Source organism: Prosopis cineraria, unplaced genomic scaffold, assembly GCF_029017545.1.
Source record: "Prosopis cineraria cultivar Desert tree isolate PC_DT_omini unplaced genomic scaffold, ASM2901754v1 PC1, whole genome shotgun sequence".
Lineage (NCBI taxonomy): Eukaryota > Viridiplantae > Streptophyta > Magnoliopsida > Fabales > Fabaceae > Prosopis > Prosopis cineraria.
In genome coordinates this window covers 2,580,375-2,608,087 of record NW_026555332.1, presented here as the reverse complement: position 1 = coordinate 2,608,087, position 27,713 = coordinate 2,580,375, and the positions used below count along the sequence as shown (strand labels likewise).

The following is a 27,713-nucleotide window of genomic DNA, read 5'->3' as shown; positions in this document are numbered from 1 at the left end:
TAATAATTCTCATAATTTACTTCATTAAATATAAAATGAAAGTAAAATAAAATAATATTAATACTTTAAAAGTATGTATAATATCATTTTATTAAAAATAAGTATATTATATAATAACCATATCTTTAAAATATTGAAATAGTTTCTTTATGCATACGTAAAAAACTACATTTAGAATTAAAATAAAATTTTTATTTAATATTTTATAACTTTTATAATATATCAAGAGTCAAAAATATATAATTCATATATTTTAGTAAGAAAAATATAAAAAGTTAAGGGAATTGTGGCTCTTGCTGATTCCTCCCTCTCCACCCCTGTGATCATGTTATAACAATAGTAGACGAAATTTGAGAAATGAAGTTTATATTTTACGAACATAATAGTTTGCTTTAAGTTTAATATTTCATATTGAACATTGAAGATTTGTACTACCATATTAATTATGAATTTTTATATCATATCTATTTATTATTTTAAAAATTTTAAATCCGTTTGATCTCCCCCCCTCCTCTCTCTCTCACAAGCACAAGCACACACGTACATAACATAGAAAAAAAATTTAAAGTTGGTAAAACAAAATAGAGTCCGTATTTTTATACCAAGTGTTGAGCCCTTCTTCAGTCGGCCCAGAAAGCAAATGCTTGGCCCATCATCGCCAAGTTTGGCCCAGTTTCCAAGGCCCACAAAATGTAAATGAGCCCATTGCCAATGATCCCATCTTATTATCCAGAAAAAAAGGAGTACAATCCTTTGAAAACTTCTAAATTATTATGCACATGGGAAAAATATATCTAATCCACTGTCTATCAATCTACTATTATTTAATAATGTTTTAAGAAAGCCTTATTGATTATTTTAAATTGTAAACAGTGTTATGATTTAAGAAGTTTGATTCATGTGATGTTAGACGGTATTAGACCAGTTGTCAAATTATTTGTGGTTAAAAAAAAAAAATCAAATGGAGTTTCTACTCTGTGTGCGCGTGTGTAATTGTGCATTTGAATCCAACCGCATGGATGTTTAGAATCACGTTGGTTGGTCAAAACGCATCTGTAAAAGCGCCATTTTTACATTGTTTTTACCAAAATGTGATTTTGACCCAACCAATGTGGTTCCAAACACATTCCTGATTTCACATTATTAACTATTGTTAGGATGTCTAGATTAATTATAAAATTCAAAATATAAAGTGACATGTAAATGATCTCATATTATGATTTATATATGTTCCATATGCAATGATAATTGACGGCATATGTATGGAGTCCTGTTAGACCTTCTACTCTTCTAATTAATAATTTGACCATTTAAAGAAACGCGTGATTAATATATTATAACATATAATTATATTGTATAATATAGGATATATAAGGATATTGTCTCTTGAATTTTAGACCTAGTAATACCATAAACATTAAACTTATTTATTATGAAAAAATTTTCCTCAACTTTTGAAAATGTTGCAATCTAGCTCCTACCATTAATTAAAATTGATTTTAATCATTAGTTAATTAAAAAATTCTAAGATCTCAAAAATTACAAATGTGTAATTTATTTTTATAATTGATCATTTTCTATAATTTTTTGAGTTATCTTCTATAATTTTTAGGTTCATTTATTGTAATTTTTTTGGTTTTTTTTTGTAATTTTTTATATTATTTTTTAATCAATTAATAGTTAAAATTAAATTTTTGTTAACAACATGAGTCATATTGCATTTCTTTTTTTAAAAAATTTTTTCCATTCGGAATCTTAAAAAATCTTGAAATGTTATCACCTTTCATTTAAATTGACCAGAACCTTTATTACGTGCGATCAGTATTAACAATAGTGTTCTCACAGGTACACCAAAATGTCTTTTACAGACTCTTTTTATTAAAAAATATAAATTATTTTTAATTAAATTTTATCCCTCAATAAAATAATTATTTATTTTTAAATTAATTTTATATTTTTATATTTATTTTTATTAAATACTCTATAATATATATAAAGTCATTCATTAATAAAAATATTTTTTTAAAAAAGACAATCATTATATTTTAAAAAATTAAAAATATTTTATACTTTTTTAATAGAAGGAATATTTATTTACGAGAAAGCTACAATATGCAAGTCAACGTCACCACTTACCATGCACATATACTTACATGAACCTAGAGCTACAAGCTGCAATTTATTTTAAGAGAATATATTACATATAATAATATATTCCACATTCCGTCTTATTTTATCACCCCAATTTTTCCCAAGACTTTTGCATTTATGTTTATTTGGGCTATAGCCTCTAATACTTTGTTCTCTAATGTCTTTGTAATGTTTTAACTTTTTAATTGCTTTTTTTATATTATTAAATTTTATATAAAATAAAAAACATTTTTATATCTTGTAGATAATGAAATGATAATATTTTTAATAAAAATCATAAAAATACAAATTTATAACATTTCATCATGATAAAATATCAAAATGTCTCTTATAATTTATATAAAATCTAATAATAAAAAAATAAACACAACTGAAAATTTAGAATACTATAGAGATCCCATGCCTGCGTCTATCAGAGCTGCTGGGAATAAGCTTCACTTCTCATTTAAAAGCCTCCATTACCATTTTGTTTGCCTTTGACTTTTTTATAATTACCAGATTCATCACCGCTTCCATCTGCGCTCTCAACCCTGAATCCAGACCCGTCGAATCCTCCGCCTCCGCCTCCGCCTCCGCCGCCGCCTCCACCACCGCCACCATTACTGCCACTGCCTCTTCCTCCACTAAATCCGCCGTTTTTACAACCTGAACGGCCACGTGATGATTTTCCTCTCCTGGACGTAGCAACGACTGCCAAGTCAAGAATGAGCAGTACAGTGAACACAAACCCTAAGACTTTGGATCTCGCCATTTCTAAGAACACGATGAAAATGAGACACCAACAATGAAAATGAGTTCCATATATATATATATATATATATAGGAAGCTTCATTTAAAGTCTTTTTTTGTGAAAATTAAAGTACCTGTGTCATGAGCTTCTTCAACATAATTATTATTCCAAGAAAGTGGGTAATCGATTATTTATCACTGTCGTATGGTGCCAAGGTGATCACAATAATAAAAGCCTCTATAAATAGGCATTGTAAAGCTAAATCTCGAGTGACTCTGAAAAGTGTGGCACTTGTATATAATAGCAGCTTCATTTTGATAGGTCACCTACTACTCACTGTTCATCATCATTTAAGTGTTATCAATTTCTTTTAGTACCTCTTTTCAATTTAATTACTTGTTATTTAAGAGTCTTATGTTTGTTTTTGTTTTTTTGTGTGTGTGTGTGTGTACGTTTTTTTTTTCTTTTCTTTGGAGGGGGGATTTGTCTTGTTAGTGACTGATTATATATATTATGACTTAATGATTGTTTGGTTATAGTTCTGATGGCTTATTACTTGGCTCTCTCTCTATAAAGGACTTCTTTTTTAGAAAAAAAAAAATCTTGATCTTTTATATAAGTCATGGAAATTATTAATTAATATTTTAAATTTAATTCTAATTTAATGTTTCTATATGACTCCTCAAATATTGTGTTTTCACATCTTATTAGGCAAAGTTGAAATATGTTTTAATATCAAGACAAATGTAATGAGTTAGCTAACCTTTCTCAATTCCCTTGAAGTAATTGAGAGAAACTTAAACAGGTGAGGCTATTAGTTAATAGTAATCTTTTTCTTGGCCTATATAAATAAAAATTTAATTAATAGACGCATCCTGACATAATTTTAAATCTAGACGTATATTGCCCTTTTTATCCTTAAGAGAATGTTCTCTCATTGTTACGTGTTAAGCTGGTGGTAGCTTTACATATGCACTTGTATCGAATATGATGTGATTTCCAACAGGATGAAATAATTAAGGACAGAGAGAAGATTCCATGAAATGTCATGTATTTTAATTATGATAGGAGTATATTACAATAACATAGAGGGTTAAAGTGTATCTTCAGTGATTTAATTTTATTTAAAATTTCATTTTAATAATTTAATTTTATAAAGTATCTTTTTAATTTTTTAATGTTAATATTATTAGTTTCTTGTATAAAAAATTTCTACATTTAATTTTTAAATATTAACATATTAAGTTTATTTTTTGAAAAAAATAACAATATTGACACACACAAAAATTATTTGAAACTAACGTTATTAGAGTAAAAAACACTGAAAATATACTTTATAAAATTAAAGGATCAAATTAAAATTTAATATAAAATTAGAGGATTAAGAGTATATTTTAGCAAATAAGATTATCAAATGTAAACTAATAATATAGAATAATTGTATTATATCAGTAATAAACTCATAACCTTACATAATCTGCAATTAATCTTTCAGAATTTGCAACTAAATTTGTAATATTTATAATTAATTTACAGACAATCTACAATTTACTCTATAATTGATCTACGACTGTTTTTTCAAGATTTACAACATAATATCTTCTGCAACTTCCAGAGCTATATATTTGCCACCAGCACAACAGAATTTTCATCCTTAATTCTCTGTATTTTTTATAAATTCATGGTCCCTTAAGATAATTTTTTCCACTATCCTTGTGACATTCACCCGTAATTTGTTTAATGATGCTGTAATAAAAGGGGCAATTGAAAATCATCCAATCCACTCATCATGACATTATCAATTAAATAATCATATATTTTAAAAAAAGTTAGAAGCTCGTTAGGATCTTATCTGACATTCATACCCAGCTGATTCATTTCAATCAAATACTTACACGAACAAAACCACGGTGTGTTTGATTTCAATTGGAGAAAACTAATTATGAAAAAAATTGATGGTGTTTGAATAAGATTTTTAAAATTGATTTATCAAATGGAGAAAAATTTAGCCTTTACAAATTGGAGTTTCAAGCACCAAAAAAAGTTTGAAAAAATTGGGCATGTTTGGTTAGCTTTTACGAAATGAAATTTCAAAAACTAAATAGAGTTTGTAAAAATGAAGACTTGGGAGTGTTTGGACAACTTTTTTCAAAATTATGATTTTGAACCAATAATTAATTTTAAAGAATATCCAAACAGGCCCCAAATGAGTTTTTGAAAATTGTTTTTACTTTTCAAGGATAGTTTTAAAATGCTTGTGGAATATATTAAAAGTTGAACTTGACAAGAATGCAAGACCAGAAGGGCTCACTTTTTCACATGTAACATAAAGCTATACGATCAGTAAAATAAAATCTAAGAACAAGATACCAACTTCATTTTATAAACAAATCATATTCTAGAGTTCATTGATCATCTTTTTCATAAGTCACATTGCATATAAAGATGAATCATTAATTACTTTATTCCAATTTTACCCTTGTACAATTTTCTGAGTAAAAAGATTACAAAAACGAGGGAAATTGTTTTTAAAGATGATGCATTTAATAAGTATAAACTGAGAAATCTCTTTCTTTTTCTTACAATATCAATAATTTAACTCCCTTTTTTTTTTTGTTTCAGTGAGGTAATTAGGAGGGACTTGTACATAGAAGCAGAAGGACTAATAAGCAATCTTCATAAGCCATGGCAGAAGAACAAGAATTTAGGCCAAACAATAATGAGGAGGGGTATTCTCACAAGTGAATACTCAATTCCTAAATCATTAACAAGGAGCAGGGATTCTCAAATCCTATCTCAAGGCCAGGTAATGAAGTAAATGTTGACTTACAACATGTAACAAAAAGAATATGCTTCTAATTACTACACATGGTCAAAAGCAGTAGTGTACCTCCCCAATCAATTTATCTGGCAGTATTTTTCTCCCTACAAATTAACAACAAAATCTTGCTCCCTGTCAAACTACAATATTCAGATCTCAACTTATCAACTAAGTAGTTTATGTGAAAAAAACCTAAGAAAACAGCAAATGTATAAGCAATAAGCAAGCAGGTTCACTACAAGTGTATTTGCCTACTACTCCATGGCCCTCTCAGCTGCATAAGCAACTTTCTGCATTATCATCGCTTCAGCTGTGCGTATTGCTCTCTGGGATCCTGTTATGGTAACTTTCCTGCATAACAAGGACGAAGCAAAATCACGTCCGAAAAACTTTGGTAAAAGAAACAACGACTCGGTCATCCAATACAAAATCGTGAGAAAGCAAGTTCATTTTTATACCTATCAGTTGTTCCGGTCATGAAATCACCCCTGTCAGATATCTTTATCCTTGCCCCACTAATCTGAAAAGCCAAATTAGTCTAAGTTAGTGCGTTGTATAAGTAATCATATTGAACCAAGTAAGACTATCAGCCATCGAAAAACCTGACTAATTTCAATTATGTTCCTCCCCCCACGACCAACTACCAGCCCTATATGTCCATCTGCAACACCAATTGTCAGTGAGTTATTCCGCTCCTCCTGGCAAGCAATGCAACAGCACCTATCAGTTCAGAGAAACAAAGAAATCCACCATATTTATCGAAATTTATGGCGGCTAAACTTGTTATTCTTTCATACATGAGAGTATGTTTGATCTCTCATCATAAGAAATAAAAAATAATAATAATAAAGCAAAAGATAAACAAAAACGTCCGAAGAATTAAACACATACACAAAGCGTGAGCAAATATGGTAAACAACCCCTTAGGCATGAAGCTCAATTGATTTTGTTTATTTTGTAAATGGAATTCCAGGTTCTTTTAGAGCACAAACACCAAGTGAAATACCACTTCTGTTATAGCTGTAACCCGTATAATTTTAGAAGGTTGCATATTCAAGCAAACCAGCTACGTCCTTATCAAATTTTATGATGTGATTGCATTGAACAGTTCAACTTATTGGGCAGTCAATCCATACAAAATGGACCAGGATAGCGTTTCTTCTGAATTTGGTCAAAATCCATCTGCAGCAAAATGCAAAGTATCAGTTGGATCTACCAGTGCGATACCAGTATTTTCATTTACGATTTACACCATAATTTGACCTGCCTGAAGTTGGTTCCCAGTTTGTCTATTTGTCTTGTATGATTGATAGGTCCAAATGAGCTCTATAGGCAAGAAAATTTTATTTTACAAGTTCCTTTCGAGATATTCCAAAGTCTATAAACTTCTCTCAATAACCTTCATATTTCCTATTCTTACATATTATGCAAATTTCTCCCAGTTTTGATGCCCCCTAGAAACTCCTACTTCTCATGTCTAAGCTTATTACCTTCAGCTCAACCATATTCCAAAAAACTAGTGGCCCCTTATATTCCCAATTATCAGAGATTCACATTTATTTTTGCCCAAAATGCAAACGGGCAGTCCATTTGACTAGAATTGCAATTCAGCAAGATGTCAAGAGTTCCATAAAACACCAAAAGTGCTTACTTTATGAAAACACAGGAAAGACCACAATGACCTAAAATAGCCTACTTTCCTATTAGTGACTTGTGATTTACAACCGGATATTCATTAATGACAAATGACTTCACATCTCGCATCATTTGAAATGTGCTCACTCTTTCATTTTAAGATGACAAAATGGCACCATCCAGGATCACATGGTTCAAGGGATTGATAAGTGGAAGAAAGAAAACTAATTTCAGGATAGCAAGACTAAGGTCTTCATCCAAGTCTGACTCTATCAACATGCACCATGCTCAGCCTCCACAATAAGATATGCAAAATTTGTTGTCATTCTTTGTTCTGTCTGTCAAGGCAACTTACAACATCAGGAAACATTACTAACCTTGCTGTTCTGGACTTTTCCTCCCGCGCCATTTTGCCTATAGTTAATTCCATTGTAGGGTGTTGTTGCAACAGAAGGAACCACATATGTATAGGGAACACCTTGATAACCAGAGAAGACAACACCTAAAAATCAAGCGAAGAAAAATATATTAAGCATCAATTTTATGATGATAATTCCTCACAAAACATATCAAGTAAAAAATGAAATTGCCAATTGAATCTTGATTCCACCCTTTCATTATCATATATGGTGCTGTAATTTCTTATAAGTCTTCCTTTTCTACATTAATCAGCAATGAAAGAGCAAACTATGAAGGGCTAGTCAAACTTGAGGACTAAGAACGCCACAATTTAAGGCTCGACTCAAATCAAACAGCCACCTGAAATACATAACAACAGCCCAAATAACTTAAAGATTATGTGATAGCCTGCACAAACTCGAAGACCATGGAAGACAATTACCAAAACACCACCTTAGACCTAAATATAATATCTAATCACCCCAGACTACTATAAATAAAAATTTCACTGCAAAGATATAATAACAACAATCAAGAATAAATCTAAAGCAAATTAGCAAGATTTATGAATCTTAAACTTATTACTTATGGATATTATTGCTGCCTGCAAAAAGTGCAATTATAAAGCAAAGTACAATAATTTATAAAAACCAAGATACATGTGGTGGTGGCTGTCTCAGCTTAAATTTAAAATTCTTTATCATTGAATATGCATTCATAGTCTTCCTACTGGAAACATGATGCTCAATTTCCTCATTGACTTTTAATTTAAATATTAAGTATTTCTTAACTTTCATTAGTCTTTAGAGCAAAAGTGTATTAAAAAAAGGTGTATGAATCAGGCTTTGTATTTATAACCATCTTGTTGCAGTGATCACTAATAACCATCTTGATATATGGCATACAGGGCAATAGAAACTTAGCAACACTTCGCCTTCAAAGTGAAAGAATTATTCAAGCAAAGAAAATTGGATTGACAAAAACATTGAGGATACATTCTTTCCGTTAAGCAGAGCCTCCTGTCCTTTGATTTGGGGGGCAATTGGAGAAAATATACATATGCAATTTTTTCAGCATAAAATAAGCACTGCCCTTGAAAAACAACAGTTAATCCTTAAGTCCCCTTAAAATTACTTATGGCCCCCTCAAATTACTTTTTTCCTCCATCCACCTCTGCAGTTACCTATATATGAATTGAACTTGACTTATTATTAGCTCTTTGGAACCACAAACATGAATGAGAAGCTACTACACGAAAGAATCCTAACCGATGTTCCCAGGTATTAATAAACAATACAAACCTGGATATGAAAATGGAGTGTTCATGGACTGCGAATACTGTGGATCTTCAGCAAGCTTGGAAACAATTAGATCAATTGCATGCATCTGTTCATCCAGAGTTCCAGACAATGTCACTAGCCTATCATTCAGTCCATAATAATTATTATCTTGAGGAGATATCTTGATGCTAGCATGAGAATCTTCAATAAATGACCTGCTCAAAGAAAAAGGTACATATAAAGTTAACTTTTTACCCCAATTTCTCAGCGATGTTAATACATATAGAAAGGATTATTAACTGATAGTAATAATCGATCTCTTAGTGACAAAGAAGGTGGGGTTAACATGGGAAGGAAAAGGTGATGGATAACAATTTTCTTAGGCTGACTTCAGCGATTGCAAAAAGCATCCTGATACCAACAGGAGGGCCTGCTGTTATGGGTGGTTGGTAAATTTAACAAACCTTAAAATAATATTGAAAAGAACACACCATTTGCTCCGAGTTTAGAAATATTCTCAGAACAAAGATCAAGATCCTCAAGCACTAGAAGTTGCTTTTTCCATCAGTAGTTAATTTATAAACAAGGCAAACTAAAAAGTTTTATATCTAATATTGACTAAGAAAAGTACTCATACCTAATGGTAGAACCTCCCTTGCCAATTATTCCTCCACAAGAGCTATTTGGAACAATGAGTCTTACCTTTGTTTTTGGCTCACCATCATTGTCATCCTCACTGTGAAGCTAATCACAGAAGCCAAGTAAATTTCAGAAGCACATAAGCAATCTTTCATCCCATTAGTAATTAAATCTACATAACGGCAGTTACCTCACTCATCAACTTAGAAAGAATAAGTTCTACAGCTTTTAGAATTTCATTTATTGCACCAGATACCATAATAATCCTATCTGTAGTTCCAGGGAAAAATTCATGATTGCGAGATAATTGGATTCGTGCTCCAGATTGTGATTGGAAATCAGTGATAGTTGAACCACCCTTTCCAATAACAGAACCAGCTGCAGCGTTTGAAACAAGAAACCGAACATATGTTGGTTTCTCTGTGGAATCTAGCAGAAGCAAGCACTATATTAGAATAAGCATGACGCATAAGAAGGTAACAAATTATAGATTAACTTACCATATGATGCGTAAGAAGGTAAAAAAGTAATCTATAAAATATTGCCTTGTGCTCTAGTAATAGTCCATAAGATTAACTTGCCATATGCATAAGAAGGTAAAAAATTATAGACTACTTGATTTTTTCACTTCCTGATATCAAATTTATATGGAATTAGGCATGCATGATAGACAGAAAAGAGAATTTCATCATCCAAGGGTCAAATTAACAAAAATCAAATTTTGTAAAAACTTGGTTGACCGTACTAGTGTGACATGACTTACATAAGTACAATTCTTCTGACCTTCATCATGCCAGCTTAAATTGACTATACAATAAATTTTATGCGAAAACAAAATCACTACTTGTAAATGCCACTCCCATCAAAGCAAAAGTTTTATCTATATGCAACAGTTTACGTACATCCATGAGGAACAGATCAAGCGGTAATCAAGCTTGAGCTCATTGGTCGAAGGGCATTTCCAACATCAAAGTTCAAACCCATGAGAAAACACTTCTAGGAAGAGGCAACCCCAGTACCCCAAAATCCCAAATGAGATTAGTCCCAAACCAAAAGGATTGAGAAGTAGTTCTCAAATAATAATAACAATAAAATTCACTCAATAGGGTAGTGTGCTAGGATTTGGAACTCCAACCTATTTACAAGTCATCTTTAACTAATTTGCACAGATAAAAAAAGTTTAGTTACAATTAGTTGATGTTCTTAACGTTATCCCATCTTCCCAAAAAAATACCATCCACTAAATGCAATTAATTCTAATCCAATCTTACTCATCTCTCTCAATACCTCTCCACCATAATTACTCAATAATATCCATGACAAAGGCACTATTGAAAAATATATCAATTGCTTCATAGATTTTGCAAAATAACTTATAAATGAAACAAAAAAACTTCTAGAAGCTGACTTATAAATAAGAATGAAGGAAGTAAAACCTAAAATAATTTCATATTTTCATAAAATGGAATTTATTTTTCAATAACTGAAGGAAAAAAAAGTCAATCAGATCCAGAACACAAATTCAGTCTTACAACAATCAGAATGCTCATCATTCAATTACTAAAAATATTTGGGAGGACAAGTAGATGATAGTGACGATGGCATGAGTCCTTGTTTTGAAGAAGATAACGAGGATTCTTAGTAAGAGAGAAATAATGAATCCACAGCCCAAGTTTCCTTTTCATTTTTTTCTTTTTTGAGATCGGAGAAAAGCTTTATTTTCACGACTGACGCAAATTGTTATCAGGTCCAGAGTTAGAACTTTATAAATATTGAGAAGTAAATGGTCCTTCAAAAATAAAATCCTGACTCAAGCATCAACCCTCATTATTTTCTGGTAATTTATCCTCATTTTCAGCAATAACCCTGATCCTTCAGGGGGAGTTGATTATAAACGAGGGTTAAAATTGCATTGCGATTTTTCCAGCACAAAAAACTAGCTGAGAAAGCAAGTAAAACTCAAGCATTCCACAAAGTAGTATTTGTGATAGCAACTTAGCAAGTTTTCCACCTCCCATTCTCGAAAGTCGTGAGATGAACTAAAGAAAACATTTTCAATACGCAGCTCAGAAAATCTGAATTAGGTGGGTCAGGAAAGTTGGGCTCCGATGTGACCGTACGTTAACATTACCGACATTTATAATTAACCAGAAAGCGCATCATTGCCATTGATGTAACCACATATTGCCATCAAACTGGACCGCCATTTTCAACTGCCGAAACCAAAAAAACCGAAACAGAGAAAGTAGATCGGATCAGATACCTGGAGCATGGGAATTGGGTTGTGCCAAGGGGGGTTTCCTGGGTCCCTCAGGAGATGACACATAGGGAGATTCTGTTGACTCCATTACTATCCTTCAACCTCTTGTCTTTCCTGCCTTCTTTTGCCAAGAGAAAGAAAGGGCAATTTACAGAAACAGCGTAACAAACAAAAGCAACAGAAGAAGCTCAAACCATTGCCGCAAATTCCATTTGGTTACAAAATCCAAAGACCGAAAATGGAGGTGGAGGAGGAGGAGGAGAAGGAGTGGGTTACGGTGTGAAAGCGAAGTGAAGAATGGAATTAGAGAGATTGAACCCCGACTACATATCCAGCAGCTCTCTCTTTCCTACATGTGTGTGCGTGCGTGAGTGAACGAGCCAGTCGTCGTGGCTTGGGCGTGATTACCGCCTCTGTTATTATTAAATTATTAATATTAATGATGATAATGATTATGATTATTTATTAAATAACTGACAAAATCAGAAAATGATACTCCCTCCGAGACAGAAAAAATTCATTTTTTTAAATATATGGCACTTTAAAAATATTAAAATCTTATTACATAAATTTATTTTAATATTAGTCTTTTTCTTTTTATTTAATATTAATTAAATGAAGGTTAAAAGTTATTAATGAAAAGTATTTTTAAAAGTTTATATTTTTATTTAAAAGAAATAAAATTATTAAATATATTTAATAAAATTTATTAACATATAAAATTTTATTTAAAAGTACCTTATAATTTAGGAGGAAGAGAGTACAAATTTTTTCATTCCTCCACTCCATAAGTAGAGTTGAGAATATAAGTTAGGTTATATGAATTGGTTCAAATAACCAATCACATGAGTTGGGTTGGGTTAGAAAAACATTAATTCAAATTAAAATATGCCTGAATCAAATAACCTGTGAATAGAGTTGATATGAGCTCAACCCGCTAACACATAAAAAAGTGGTAGGTTAGGTTAGAGAAAATGAATTCGTTTAGACGCAGGACAATTTTAGTTCACACCACATAACTTGAACATGTAGCTGACTAACACGCTAGTTTGCTTATATTTTAAAAACAAACAAAAAATAAACAAATGAGATTAAATTTAAAATAAAGCATTTAAAATAAGCATGCATGAAATTACAGTTTAAATACATGACACTTGAACATTTGTTTAATTAAAATTGAATTATGACAAAAAACAATAAAAACACACAACTTAGATACAGTTTTATTTATAAACCACTTCCGACATATTTTATCAGTATCAAAAAAAGCCTTAAACTCATTAATTTTGTCTTAAAATTTAATAAGTTTTTAATTTTATCCCTATCAATATACACACTTTAATAATAAATTTTCTCTTTCCAACATTCAATGAAGGGTAAAAAATAAATTTTATGATTTTATGATGTAACTTATAAATAAACAAAAAAATTTCTTCTTTCTCTGCCTTATAAATAAGATCAGAGAGAGTATATGTTAAATATAACAAATCATAATATTACATTTTTATTTTGTCCACTGATTTGATTTATAAATTACCAACCATTTTCAATAATTAATTGAACTTAGTCATCTCTGTTCTCTCAATGTTGAGGATTGCTAAAATCTAAACAAGACAAAGAAAAGAAATTTTTGTATATGAAAAAGAGAATTTGCATAAAGTACAAAAACTAGAGAATAAAAAGATCACAAAATCAAATTAATTTATATTTAAGTGATGATATAAGTTTGACTTGATTAGAATAACTTTTATTTTTATTTGAATAATTAATTTTTAGAGGCAATATATGATTTTTTTTACCTCTAAAAAATAATAAAAGAGGTGAACTTATAATTTTTAAAATTAAAAAATTATAAAAAAAAATATGTTTTACTTGCAGGTTGGCAAAATTATAACCCATATATGATGAGAGTTATGTTAGACGTTAGCCTACAACCCATCATGAGTCACCCGCAATCCACAAGTTAGCCTGTTTAGCTTATATTATTTTTTAAAAAAATGGAGAAAAAATGGAGAACGTGATATATTCATGATTTTTTGATAAATTGATGGGTATAGCTTGGTTAGCTCAATTTGGTACATTTAGAATGAATCATGACATGAAGGAATATTATATTGAAATTTATCATTATTTTTATTTAGGTGTATTTTTTAAAATTTTTAAAAAATAAGTTGAAAAAAAATAACATAAATTAGCAAATTAGCCTATTTAACCTGTCAGCTTTCAATAATAATTTCAACCCATATAAAAATGAGTTGAATTCAACCTAACCCAAATGAGCCAACTCAAATGGTGATTCAACCTATACTTTCAGCTTTACTCCATGTTACTTTACCCTGTGTTACATTACAACTAGTGTTCAACTCGTGAGGAAGAAGTCGTCTAATTAAATTAAATTATTTTTAAAATTACCTTCTCATAAGATGAGTTATATTGTAGAACATTTTTGTTATTACATACTAATAATTTGAAATCAACATTTGTGTTATTTGGGTTTTTTTTAAAAAAATTAAGCATGTAGTCTTTAGCTAGACTCTATTATCTGCAGACAATTGAACATACAAATGAAAAATATGAATGATATAATCAATTAATCACAACTAATTATGATAGACAAGTATAGCCTATAAGAAAGAAAGTTAAACAAATAATTAGTGTAAGGTATAACCAAAAAAAATTATAGCCCGTTGTCAAAGTTTTCAAATATATATTAGAATACAACATTGATCATTTTTTAAGATGCCTTATTACTTTTATCATGAATTATTATCTATAGGCCTTTTGTATATAAACTTATTTCCAATTAACCAAACTAATTTAAAGAGGAACTTATAATTGTTACTTTCTCATTTCATTAGTAAAATATTAAATGAGTTATCAATATCTCGTATTATTACTTGTATTTCATGTAATACATAAAGGAATTTAATCATTATGATTAAATTAATTTATATGTAATGCAATTTAATCATACTTGTAATGCACGATTGTGAAAACATAATTAATTTCACTTATATTTTCCTTTGCCATCTCTCCTTATTAAAAGTTTTCAATCTCATTTACTTTGCTTAGAAATTCAATTGATTAAAAATATTTTCTCTCCATTTTATTTTATTTAATTTGAGAGTTAATATCCCAATGCTTACACAGGTAATTTAAAAAACTTTAAAAACAAAATTATAAAACGCTTTAAGTACATGTATTATAAAACTATGAAATCACTTTGACATATTTTTAAAACACACATCCCCATTCAAAAGAAATTAATGGGGCTAAATATGTCATTACCATCAACCATTATAATTGACTAAATAAAATTTTTTTGATTCAAGAAATTCAATAAACCAAATAAAGTAACTGATTAAGTTACCAATAGAGTTGAACTCATAAGATAACATCTTAATGTAGTGAATTATAATGCATGAGTTAATCGTGAATCCTTGAACATAAGGAACAAAAGGAAGAACCATTCTCATAGAGAAGTTAATCATGAATAGCAGTCAAATTAAATGGTAATATATTATTCAATTGCCACCCAAATGAAAGCATTGTGAAATATGATAGACTACACAATTACAAGAACTCCTTGGCATGTGCACAAGATTTCTTCCACATCTACCGTAACAATCATTAGGATTCAGGACCCTATTGTATCGTCTTCCTAATGCAGGAGACAACAAAGCCATTAGTTTTCATTCTGGAAGTAATTTGGCAAGTAAATATTAAAATTTGAGTTAAATTTTTATAGTCATGTGTTTCAGGAAAGTGTAATTGAACTTTTAAGGGTAACAAACTGCAGAATTGTCTAAAACATCACACTTTAACCAAAATCTTTATTACAATGCATGGAAGGCTTTTTTAGAACACACCAATAGTGGCTAATGGACCATTAAATTTTGGACAACTTTGCATCTACAAAACCTAAAGGTTATAAACCAATGTAGCAAATAAAATTTTGTAGCATATGGACCAATGAAGAATATGAAAATTCTGGACAACTGTTAGTTGTTCTACTTAAATCATTGATAGCTTCCTCCTCTATCCCTTACTTTCCAAATGCAAAATTTACTCCCTAGAAGTTTTGGAAGGAAAGAATCATAAAATGGTTATCTTTGTGAATGAAATTAAGACTTAACCTTTCTCAACGCTGAAAAGGAGCAATTTAACTTGGGATACAAATAGAGCTGCTAAAATGAAAATTATAAAAATAAATAAATAACAAAGATACAATGGATTCAAGTAACGGATACAAGAAAAGTGGTCCACTATGTGAAGTTGTTAGCCATTTTTAGATGCCTTTTCTGGGTATGAATGAGCAGCCTTTCTTTGCGGCCAAAGGGGAGGTACATGTTCACTTGTTCCATTCCTCTGAACTTTCAGGAAATACTTCTGTGCATGACTCCGTATTTACCAAAGTGCAGTAGGAGAAGTAAATATATTATACAGCTTTGCAAAAAAGAAGAACATAAGGGGTAAAAGCAAACCACGTCACAGACATGGAAAATTACCATGAGAAAAATGATGAAATAATTAATACATTTTCTGCATCCTGGAATGATTTTGTCGACATGGCAATCACTACACTCTAAAAATCACATCCATGACTCACTTATATTGCCAACTTGGCAACTAAAAGAGAAATTCATTGTATAATTCAAGATGAGTTTAAAACTTAACGTCTTTTTGATGTAACCTTAAGATATATTCAGACATATAAGAGGAAATTGAGGGGAGGGAAAGAAGTGGAAAAGAAATATCCAGCAAGTCAGAATTATTATCCTAAGGGTCCAGCAAATCAGGATATAGTCATTATGTGTTTAGGGTGGCTATAGATTCAGTTTAGAGGTCGGAGTCACATCATTTATGGCTTGCTTAATATTTCGTTGTTGTTTTGGATAGCACTCAGGACATGTTTTGATTGTTAGATAGGAATGACAAGAATACTGGTCTCTCAAACACCAGTGAGGGAGCTATTATGTTGTTGCTTTCATTCTCTTTGTTGTAATCTTGTTTCAATATTAGGGAATAGGATTTTGGCTAGAATCAATGGCCTTTGTTTTTGTGACACTGATTCGGCTAGTTTGATTTAATATCAAAACCTCAAAATTTCCCATATTTGGTTAGTTCTTGCATTTATTTCCCTGTTAGAAATTTATTATAGAGCAGAGTTCTAAGGTTTTGATATTATACAGCAGAGTTCTATTAGTTCTCCGCTCAATAAACATTACAACAAATTGCAACATTATTTTTCTCAGTACATGTCCTGGGACGACTCATGAGAATCTGACCACCAGAAACCAAGCAGAAAGAAATTTAGCCCCAACTTAGTCTTTCAACCTATCTTAGTCCATCAGAAATCCTAATTAAATTATCCATTGACTTTTTGAAGTAGAGGTTTGAGCCTAAAAGTTTTTTGCTAGTTATCATAACTCTTACCACTAGATTAGACCACCATTATGGCATATTGTCTAAGCTTCAAGTAGTTCTAGGAATAGTACCAAAGTCTATGTGACCAGGAATTTTTAGACTTCAGAATTTGGTCCTTGCTATTTCCTGATCTTTAAAGTTTTTGCACATAATATGATAAGTCAATGATCGACACCTCAAGTCCTAAAAGCTTAGGGTTGAGAACGTATCAGGTATATGTGATCATTGAGATTTTCTTATAACTTTTTCACCGAGAAGAGGGTTTGGGTACCTGTCTCTCAAATGTCTACTACGCAACTATATGAAGCATTTTGTCATTTTCTTCCTGTGCCCAATATCAAGTCTGGATAAGTTTGGACTACATAATACAGCAGAGTGTTTGTTCTTCTGTTTCGGACTGCTCACAGGATATTTGCTAAGCTAAAGCCAAGGATATGAATGATGCTAAGATCCAACAGCTCATGCTTCCCTATTTTACTATTCTTGATCATGCCCTGTATGATAACAAATTCACCAAAATGTTAAAAGCGACATTACCAATATGCTTTCTTTATCGTTGACAAAAAATTCAATTAGACAATTTAGCACTTTACCAGATTCCATCAATACGATCTGCAATGAGCTTTCCTTATTTAGGTACAAATCCTAATGTGTTCAGTGACTTAAATGCGTGACCTGCATAGCAATAAATAGTTGAGTCTTCAAGTTTTAGTGAAGTAGCCATGGCATGAGGAATTACAATTACCTTTATCCTTACCAATATCAGCACTGGTGATTAAACGATTAGATTCCCCTTCAATATCAAGAGCAAGATGGTCAAATCTGAATCAGTAGGGAAAAAACAAAGAAAAAAGAGAGAAAAATAAACATAAATATCTTATTTCCATCATGTAGACACAAATTTCAGCTAGTCAACAAAATAATATTCTTCTACTTCATTTAATTACATAGAACCCTATAAATGTGAAGGAAATTGGGCAATCCCAACCCCGGCATTAGGCAGAAACCAAATCTCACATATTAAAGAAGCACACATGCGTAAGCCAAAAAAGTACTCACTTTCAAATCAGCCCGAGAAGTATAAATTTGCAATAGCATGGATCTTATAAGCCAAAAAATAAATGTTCCCTGAATTGCCCGTGCAAGGCTTAGACGACCTGAAGAATAAAACAAACCTAGAACATCGAGGGCATCACGAGTCTTCCCCTCTGAATGCAACTGAAATCGATGGAGCCAAACAAATCCTCTAAGAAGGGAAAAAGTGAACAAAAAATAGACCAGATACAAATGATGCACAACAGGATAGCTGGAGGACGAAAATCTCACCTGGAAGGTGCACATGAAGACGACCTTTGACAAAAAAAATCCACCATAATATCACGAACACCCGACAGATCAAGTGAAGTGAGGGACGCTAGCTGAAACAATGAAATGGGCGAACGATCAAAAAGGGAAAGGTCACTTCCAAGATCCCCAGCCTTGTCCAGAATGTAGACGTTTCAGGGGCAATCCTCACATGGTGGAACAGTTCACTGAGCAGGCCATGAACACAATATGGTGACAGACAATTAGCTCTGGGTAGAAAATATCACTTATAAATAGGAAATTAATCAATAATTAAACCAAAGGAAGAAAAAAATCTATACGAAAACTCACCAATGTGGTAGATTCCGATCAACAAACCCATCTTTATACAATCATCTCATAATACTTCTTCCTCTGCGCCGATACCTATGAATCATCACCTCATCCAAAGAACAAAAGACAGGGAAATAAAAAACACAACCAAGCAAATGACATGACCGCACAAACCGTTTACGAACCCACCAACATAAACACACGATTTCCCCAAAGATCAACCACAAGAATAACCAAAGAAGGACAAACGAAGATGCTAGGACAAAAAATGCACGAATATGATGACAAAAATTTCACCTGACGATGTTATGCACGTACAAATACCACACTGGGCAAACAATATATTTAAAATTTCACCTGGTGGTGCGAAACGGCAACACAAAAATCACCAAGAATTTGAAAATTATTGAAATCTCGCCAACTGACCCATCGACCTTCCCATTTAATCTATCCGTGGATGCAAGACTGGCGTCCCCTTTCTCTGTCTTTTTTTGGGTTACAGAAGTTAGATTCAAAATAAAATATAAAATATTAGTTGCATGAGGAAAAACAAAGGGATCACCAAAAATTATAATAATATTATTAATTATTAATACTACAATATTCGAATCCCTTTCTCTAATATCATAATATTATATTATAATAATAACAGAACAATAGATGGAGAACTGGAACAGGTAATGACCTTGGCCACGTTACAAAGGCAATAGATGAAGCACTGTTCATTCACTATAGACTTGGCCATCCCGCGTTCGTAAAGATTGATTTGCCTCTCCATAACATGGTATTTATAAAATATTAATATTAATACTAATTATGATTATTATTCTTTAAGTTGCAAATAAAATTAAGAAAAAAAATAAATTTTACCCATATGTTTTTATTTAATTATTGATTTAGTTATTAAACTTTGAATAAGGATAACTCAAACTTTATAGTTTCTTGATTCAAAATAACTTAGTTTTTATAATTCTCTAACTAGGTATAACTCAATTTTTATAATTCTTTAACTCAATAAAATTGAAAAATTAAATTATGTTGAATGAAAATTTAAAGATTAAATCAATAATTAAGAGAAAATTTAGTATTGAAGTTATGTTATTCCTAAAATTAAATAGTACAAAGTGTGTATCAAATAAAAAAGGGTGAGAAACCAATCAGTTCAAACATTCATTGAATTTGAAGGTATGTTCAAGGTTAGTGAATTATCATAACCTAACTAATCTAAATTTTTTTATTCAAAAAAAGTTATTTCTTAGAAAGGGCTTCAATTGATGAAGGTTGGCTCTTAGTATACAAGTTTACAAGTGAGCCCATAAGTTTGCATGCCTTTCTTATTTCTACAATAATTTTTCAAAATAAATTCAGTAGATGGTAATTACAATTTTAGCAAATGAATCAAGGCATCAAAGGTCTAAAGATCCATAATTATGATTCTCCAATTGATAACAAAGTAAATAATAAATGTCATAAAGCTTCATTAATCGAAGATATGGTTGAATTCTTGATCACTAAAATTTCACTCTTTGTCATCATCTATCATCCTCAATCATTACTCAAATTCTATTTAAAGATAATAATGACTAGTAAGGGATCTATTTAAGTCAATCTTTTTCTTTTGATTATTTTTGTATTCTGTCAAATTTGAGGCTCAAGTGTTTGTTATATTATATTTATACACATGATGATCAGCACTTTGTTTCCCACATGCAATGGTCAATGGTTCTCCATTACAAGTAATTAATCACACTCACCGATATTAATAATTTGAAGCATTTTTCAGCATTAACTTGAGGTCTATGTTACCACCCAATTGCATTTAAAGGGATTAATATTTTAATTTTTTTATATTATATGAAAATTTCAAACTAGTAATGTCCTTTTTTTTTTAAAGAAAAAAATTGATGTCAGGTATAGGACCAACAAATTGTTGTCATGCACTTTAAAATTGGATTTGACTACTTAATTAAATATATGACAATGCCACAATGGAATATTACTTTTGTACAGTAGTAGTAATTAATAATTGGTAAATATAATTATAACTAGTGACCGACAAATTTGTTGTTTTGTCCAAAGCCGAGTTTGTTTACAGTACATGTTAAATCTCTATTCTAAAGGTTGACCAAATTATGTTTACAACATATTTCCGTTTCATGCTTACATGTTTTTTTAGAGCTACTTTGTTTGTGTTGTGTTTTGTTACATAACAATACGTTGTTCTTCATCTTTTTATTTTGAATATCTCCCGTAGTTATAATCTATACATTAGTGATTGTGGGGGTAAAAACAATATGAATGGAAAGTGAACTTGTTATTATTTCTTCAACATGGAAAAAATAAATATTTTATAAAAAAACAATAACATGGTAATCAACAGCAGTTTATTTAGATTAAAATAAAAATATAATAATAACTTGTTTTGTTTTAAAATTTGTTACACAGTTAAATTCAAACATAAACATTAAATTAAAAAATTCAAAATATAAAGAATAATTTATTCTACTCTATAGCTTATTTGTATCCATATAAATTGGGGAAAAAAATTAACAAATTGTTTGTTTCACAACTTGTTTCTTTTACTAATTGAAGTTGTTGTCTTCTCGCTTAAATATAATTTTTTTTATATTTTATTACCTGACGACTTCAAAATTTATTACTCCATGCTTATTTATACCAAAATCCATTAGCTCAAAATGCAGATTTTAATGAAAAACATGAGTTTTTTAAAATATTTTTAAAATCTTTAAAAGAAATAATTTTTTGAATGTTGAATAATAGGTTAGATTTACTGTCCCATGCTTATTTATTCCAAAACTTATTAACACCGATACCTTAGATTTAAGTTGACTGACATGAATGGAATCGGAAACTAATAATGGAGGGAGTACAATGGACCACCTTAAAAACAACGATACCAAGAAATCAAGATGGGAGTCCAGGAGTTATTAAAAAAAAAAAAAAAAGCAGAACGGGTTTTTTTTTTTGGTTCTGAAACAAATGAAGTAAAATTGTCCACAAAACAACAAAACAAACTTCATAATATCATGTTCCAAAATAAAAAAGATCATCCAATATACAAATTATTTTTTTAGACATTAGATCGCCTGATATCTTGAAATATTTTGAGTTTATTATTTGCCTCAAACTAAATTCAAACCCCCATGTTGAAAGCTTTATGGTGGTTACAAATACTGATAGAATGACCTTTTTAAAATCGTTTTAATTATTGCATCCATCATTTTTCAAAGTTTAAATTCTCATCTTAAAAAAAATCGATATTAGCCTTTATTAACTTTACCAGTATCCATTAATTTTAATACAAAAACTTCAAATGACATAAAGGAAACAGGTCAAGCAACATAACGTTCTTCAAGTTGGGCCTCTTGAAAGTTCTCAAGCATGGGCTTGGCAGTTACCCTTCCATTCACCTGAGCGATATCAAAATTCCAAAATACACACGTGGCTTATTTTCTTCATTCCTAAAAGCAATATATTAAGTATTAATAAGCAAATTGTTATTCATAAAATAATGATTATTAAGTTATATTATTGATCAATTAATTAGTGGTTAAACTTCAATAATTATTGATTACTGAAATCACTTATTACTCAATTAATAAGAAACATTAAGACAGCATTCATAATAAATACTTTAGATTAAAAAAAACCATAAAAAGGATAACAACATCATAATAGCTAAATAATTCGACGACCAACCACTTCATGAATCATGAAAAAAACAAAAACAAAATGGTTATCAAAAGAAGAGAATTGGTCTTCCATGGGAATGGAAAAAAAAAATATCATAATGCACCTTCAGCTTGCTTCTTTTGTACGGTGTGATTTGTTAGCAACAAAAGAATAAAAGCGAACTATTGAGGGCATATACTTTGTTGAACATAAATCTTTACGAGCATAAATAACTAAATTTGCAAGTGCGACCACTTTAACCATCACGCTTAATATCATCAAACAAGATTTAGACAAAAGCAAAAACCTAATACAGTAGGAAATGATCTTTAATGGTTTAGCCATAAAGTTATATATTATGATTTAAATTTATGTAATTTTATGTTGTTATTGATTATGTAGTTATTTTATAATTAATAAAATAATATATTATTATTTAATACATAATATATTATTTATATTATATAAAGATATTCAATTATATGTTGGGATCTCCTGGGCAAAAAAAAAAAAAAAAGGAAACATATATGCTGGAAGGAAAAAAGGCAACTGACCACATATAACACACATTGATTTTTTATCATTGGAAAGCATAGAGGGATGGAGAAAGTGGGGTGCAGAGGTAGCCTAAGACTACACTTAAATATTTATTCTTTTTATATAAGTACAGAACTCAGTCTCTACTAGATCGAATTTTGTACTACAATATTAAATAAAAAAATTGAAACTTGATTTAGTATGAACTTAGTTTTAAATTTGTAGCATATAGTGAAATATTTTCAAAAATGTAATAACTAGGTAAATAATTTTTTTTTGTAGTACAGGAGTCAATTTGCCAATTATAAATCATATATCAATATCACCATATGACCACATAACATTCAAACTAAACAAATAACCTTTCCACCATATTTCCTTATGCAATTCTAACTTCCAATGGCTAGCAGCTCTGAGAACAACATTGATAGAGAATTTAAAGGTTTTTTTTTTTGGTAGAAAGGAATGCATTAATATTAAAAAGTAAGGGGGGTAGATTCAAATCCCATAGTCATTTTGAATCAAGGCCCTAATATAAGGAGGGGCACCATCTAAGAAGGAAGAAATAGTTAAATCCTCTTTAGCTAATCTATTAGCAACAACATTTTGAACATGTGGAATATGCTGGATTTTATTACCCAGTGATAGTTAAGTAACTTCACAATCTCCAAGATGACAAGAATGTGAATCAGGTTATGAATAAAGGGCATCCACAATAATTTTCAAGTCCGATTCCAGGATGATTTTCTTAAGGCCAGTGAAGCCTATCTTGTAGGGCACCAAAAGGTGACAAAAACGAAATCAAGATCCCTCATCTTGCGACTCATGCATATTTAGCATCTCAAAATCCCTTACCCAAGATGTGCCTCAATTCCATGATAGATGAATTAAATTGTACATCCCAAGTCAACTTTATTCTTCAATATCACTAACAAGGGCATCACGAATTAGAGCATTTCATGAATTATAACATCTCAAAATTTAATTTAAGAATTAATTAAATTAATTGAGGAAATAAGAGTAATTAAGTATTTAAGAGAGTTTAAAGACGTAATTAAGGAGATATGTATATTGAGGATTTGATTTAAAACTTTTGTAGATTTAAGATGTTAATTGAGAAATCATGAATGATTGAGATCAATTGATTGTTTAGGCATTTAATTATAATCAAAATTGGGCCTAGAATCATATGTGGGAGATATTTAGGGTCTAAATTAGGTTGTGGGCCGAATTTGGGCTCAAGGTATTTGGTTTAAGTGAGAAATTACAAACTGTACAATTTGTCATAATGAAATAGGCATTTGCCACCACAAAAGCAATGTTCATTGCGGTCAATGATAAAAAATTTCAATTAAAATTCTGATCACAAAATAGAAACATAAAGGCAAAAATAGGTAAGGCTAGGTGTGAAAATCTTGAGCCCTGCTAGGGTTTCTACATTTCCTCCATTAGACTTGATTTTATGGCTCTAATGGCTTAAGGTAATACTTCTAATCCTTCCCTACTGTATAATTTTCTCTTTGAGCTAGGTATTGTTATTTTGGTTTAAGTTTTCTTTCTCAGGAATGGTCAGCCATCATGTTTAAATTTTATAAGTTGTTTGAGATCAAATAAGTGTTATTTGTGTTGTTTTGATAATTTTTATCATAAGGGGTGCTAAAATCCAAAACCTTAAAGTTGTTTTGGATTAGATTAAGCTAATGACATAGATAAACAATGGTTTAGAGTTAACATTAATACTACTTAATTAAGTTTAAGCTTAATGAAGGTTAAATAAGTTAATGAAAGCGAGTTTTGAGGTTGATTTTGCTTAATCATGTTTAATGGGGGTACTAGGACTTAATCATGATTAAGGAATAATTAATTATTATTAGCCATTTATGAGGTTTAATGATTTTAATTGTAGAGTTGATTACTCTTGGAGCCGATTGATTGCATAAAAGCTCCTTTGAAATTCAAAGTGTTGGTAACACAAGAGTTAAGGTAACTAAAAATTAAATTCTTGTAGATAATTATTGTTTGCAATTATGAATTGTATGTTGTCAATTGCAATGAAAAATGATAATATGGATATACAAACATATTGATAGTGATTGTTTTGAATTATATGATTTCTGGCCATGAGCTTGTTTGGTGATGAAATGAAATGGTATGAATGATTGAAGTTCAATAAATGGTATTGTGATTATTGATATCTTAATGAGTATTGATTATAGCATGTGAATTAATGAGTTTATATACAAAGAATGTGAATATGTGATAAAGTGATTAAATGTTTATGGCACTATGCAAAGAATTAAGTTGAATACATGACTTGATAGGGTAATCTCATGCTTGATCAAAGTTGTTAAAATATATGATGTTGATATGTCATTGAGCATGAGTTTATGATATTGGCATGTAGCTTAAGTAGTGGTTATTCATGTATGGCTAGATAATGCACTTGACTATGAGATAAATTAATCAAACTTGCATGCATGTTATGTCATAGAGTAACATGAGCATATTACATGATCATAGATAGGTGGGAGTTCATATAAAAGAGTTGGGTGATAAGGAAATCTATGTGATACTCCCCAATATCATGAGGCCACATTGTTTTAGTCCTTTACTATTACCTTAAATTGGGTGTTACCTTGGACTAGGTATTGCCCTGGATTGGGCAGGATGACACTCTATGAGTTTGGAATGAGAGAATCTATGATTCGAGAATGAGTATGGGACCTTGACTGGGTCACCTTTTATAATTAGAGAGTGGGCCCAATTCAGTCAAAAATATAAGGATGGAGTGCTTATGATCATGCATAATTTATATTGCATTATATGCCTTTTGGTTAATGATCATTAGTCTTATGATACATGTTGAATACATAAAGGTTGTTATTGGCAAATTCCTTGCTTGATGCGCTTGTATTTTCCATATTTTTATATACTTGAATTTATGTACTTTAGTTATTGAGATTGTATAATTTCACTCCTGTTTGTTAACATTTTTGTTACGGGATAATAAGGCGAAAGGAGAAGGGAAATCCTTTAAGGTCAATGACTAGAACTTGTTGTTGTAAAGTCTCTAGTCTCCTGGTAGTGTAATTGGATGCATAATTTGCTAACTTGGAGATTGATTGTAACATGCTAACTAATTTGACATTTGCTTGTGACCTTTATTGTTTACACTTAGGCGTTTGGTTGTGTGGTCTTCATGTTTTGGAAAGGGTCGATGTTGCAATGTCTTTTGATTATGATCAATATATATAAACAAATAATGTGATCTATGCATGATTGCAGCTTATGTATGTGGAGTGTGAATAAAATTTGGATCAAGAGAGGAGACACTTTAGTGGTGTTTGTGGTATTAAAAGCTTGCCTTGGCACTAGTATTTTAGAATTCCCTTTTGGTATTGGAATAGGATAAACCCGAAGCCATTAGATAAATCTCTTAATTATTTACATGTGGATAATTGTATCACCTTAATTTAAGGTTGGAATTATAAAATAAGTACCTCAGAAGTCAATAGTTAAGGCTGTTCGATATATGTTGTAAATGTGCATCTGCTAGGGTGGATGTTACACATGAATTGGCCGCTATGATGAATTAGCTGTGGCCTCTTTGCCACTTGCCGTGGTGGACATGTAATAGGCTATGATGGACATGTCAATTTCGCTAAAATATCTATTTTGCCCTTATTTGAACTAGGTTTAAATGCTCAACTTATTTTCATGTTTTTGCAAACTTCTACACTATGATTTTAAGTATTTTTCAAGTGTTTATACATCATAATCTTCTTCAAATAATTTTAGGATTCCATCATTCCTAATACTTTTAAAGTCAATTGAGAAAATAACTTTAATCAAGGTTGATCCTTAGTTTTAGTGATTGGTTTAATTATGTGAGTTTATGATTGGTTGATGACAAAGGTCATTACATGAATCATAATCAGGTAACTTACTTAGTCTGAGTGTAAACTTTATAGTTCAGATCTGTGAATACCGTATTTTGTCCGGACATTTTTTTTCAATTTAATAATAAATAATTAAAAAATATAAAAAATACAAAAATGAAATTTAATCCTTTTTTAGGATTATATTTTCAAAAAAAATCTTGCTTAAATTTTTTAAAAAATCTCTCTCAAATTATCCCAACCATTCAAAGATATTGGGAATCAATTTTTGAGACTCAACTATTTTTAAATTTCTCTCCTTAAATCTTTTGTTTTTCATTTAAAAATATATGTTTTAAAATTAGACTTTTCTTTCTCCCCCTCAATCTAATTAATAAAAAAAAGGGGCATTAAAGAATGAAAAAAAAGAAAAAGAAGAAGGAACAAATACATAACACATGAAATACACGCATACACACACACACTCTCTCTGTCTCTCAGCCATGCAGCAGGAAAAGGAGAAAACAGCAAAAACAGAGACACAAAATGCAGAAACAACACCCACACGCGAGCATAAAAGCACAGCAAAAGAAGGAGCAGCAACTATGATGTGCACACACACAG

The 27,713-nt window shown here is 30.6% G+C and overlaps 2 protein-coding genes across 2 annotated transcripts; both read right to left on the bottom strand.

Moving 5' to 3' along the window:
* Positions 1–620: 620 nt before the first annotated feature.
* LOC129320148 (putative glycine-rich cell wall structural protein 1) lies at positions 621–2,902 on the bottom strand. The gene is made up of 2 exons (XM_054965374.1): positions 2,647–2,902; positions 621–721 (listed from the first exon to the last, which is right to left on the bottom strand). The coding sequence occupies exons 1-2, from the start codon at positions 2,900–2,902 to the stop codon at positions 621–623; spliced, it is 357 nt and encodes a 118-aa protein (XP_054821349.1).
* A 2,712-nt stretch (positions 2,903–5,614) lies between these two features.
* LOC129285672 (protein BTR1) lies at positions 5,615–12,271 on the bottom strand. Its single transcript, XM_054921445.1, has 8 exons — positions 11,920–12,271; positions 9,847–10,085; positions 9,655–9,761; positions 9,039–9,232; positions 7,716–7,840; positions 6,306–6,401; positions 6,162–6,223; positions 5,615–6,054 (listed from the first exon to the last, which is right to left on the bottom strand). The coding sequence occupies exons 1-8, from the start codon at positions 12,002–12,004 to the stop codon at positions 5,958–5,960; spliced, it is 1,005 nt and encodes a 334-aa protein (XP_054777420.1). The 5' UTR covers positions 12,005–12,271; the 3' UTR covers positions 5,615–5,957.
* Between the last annotated feature and the right edge of the window lie 15,442 nt (positions 12,272–27,713).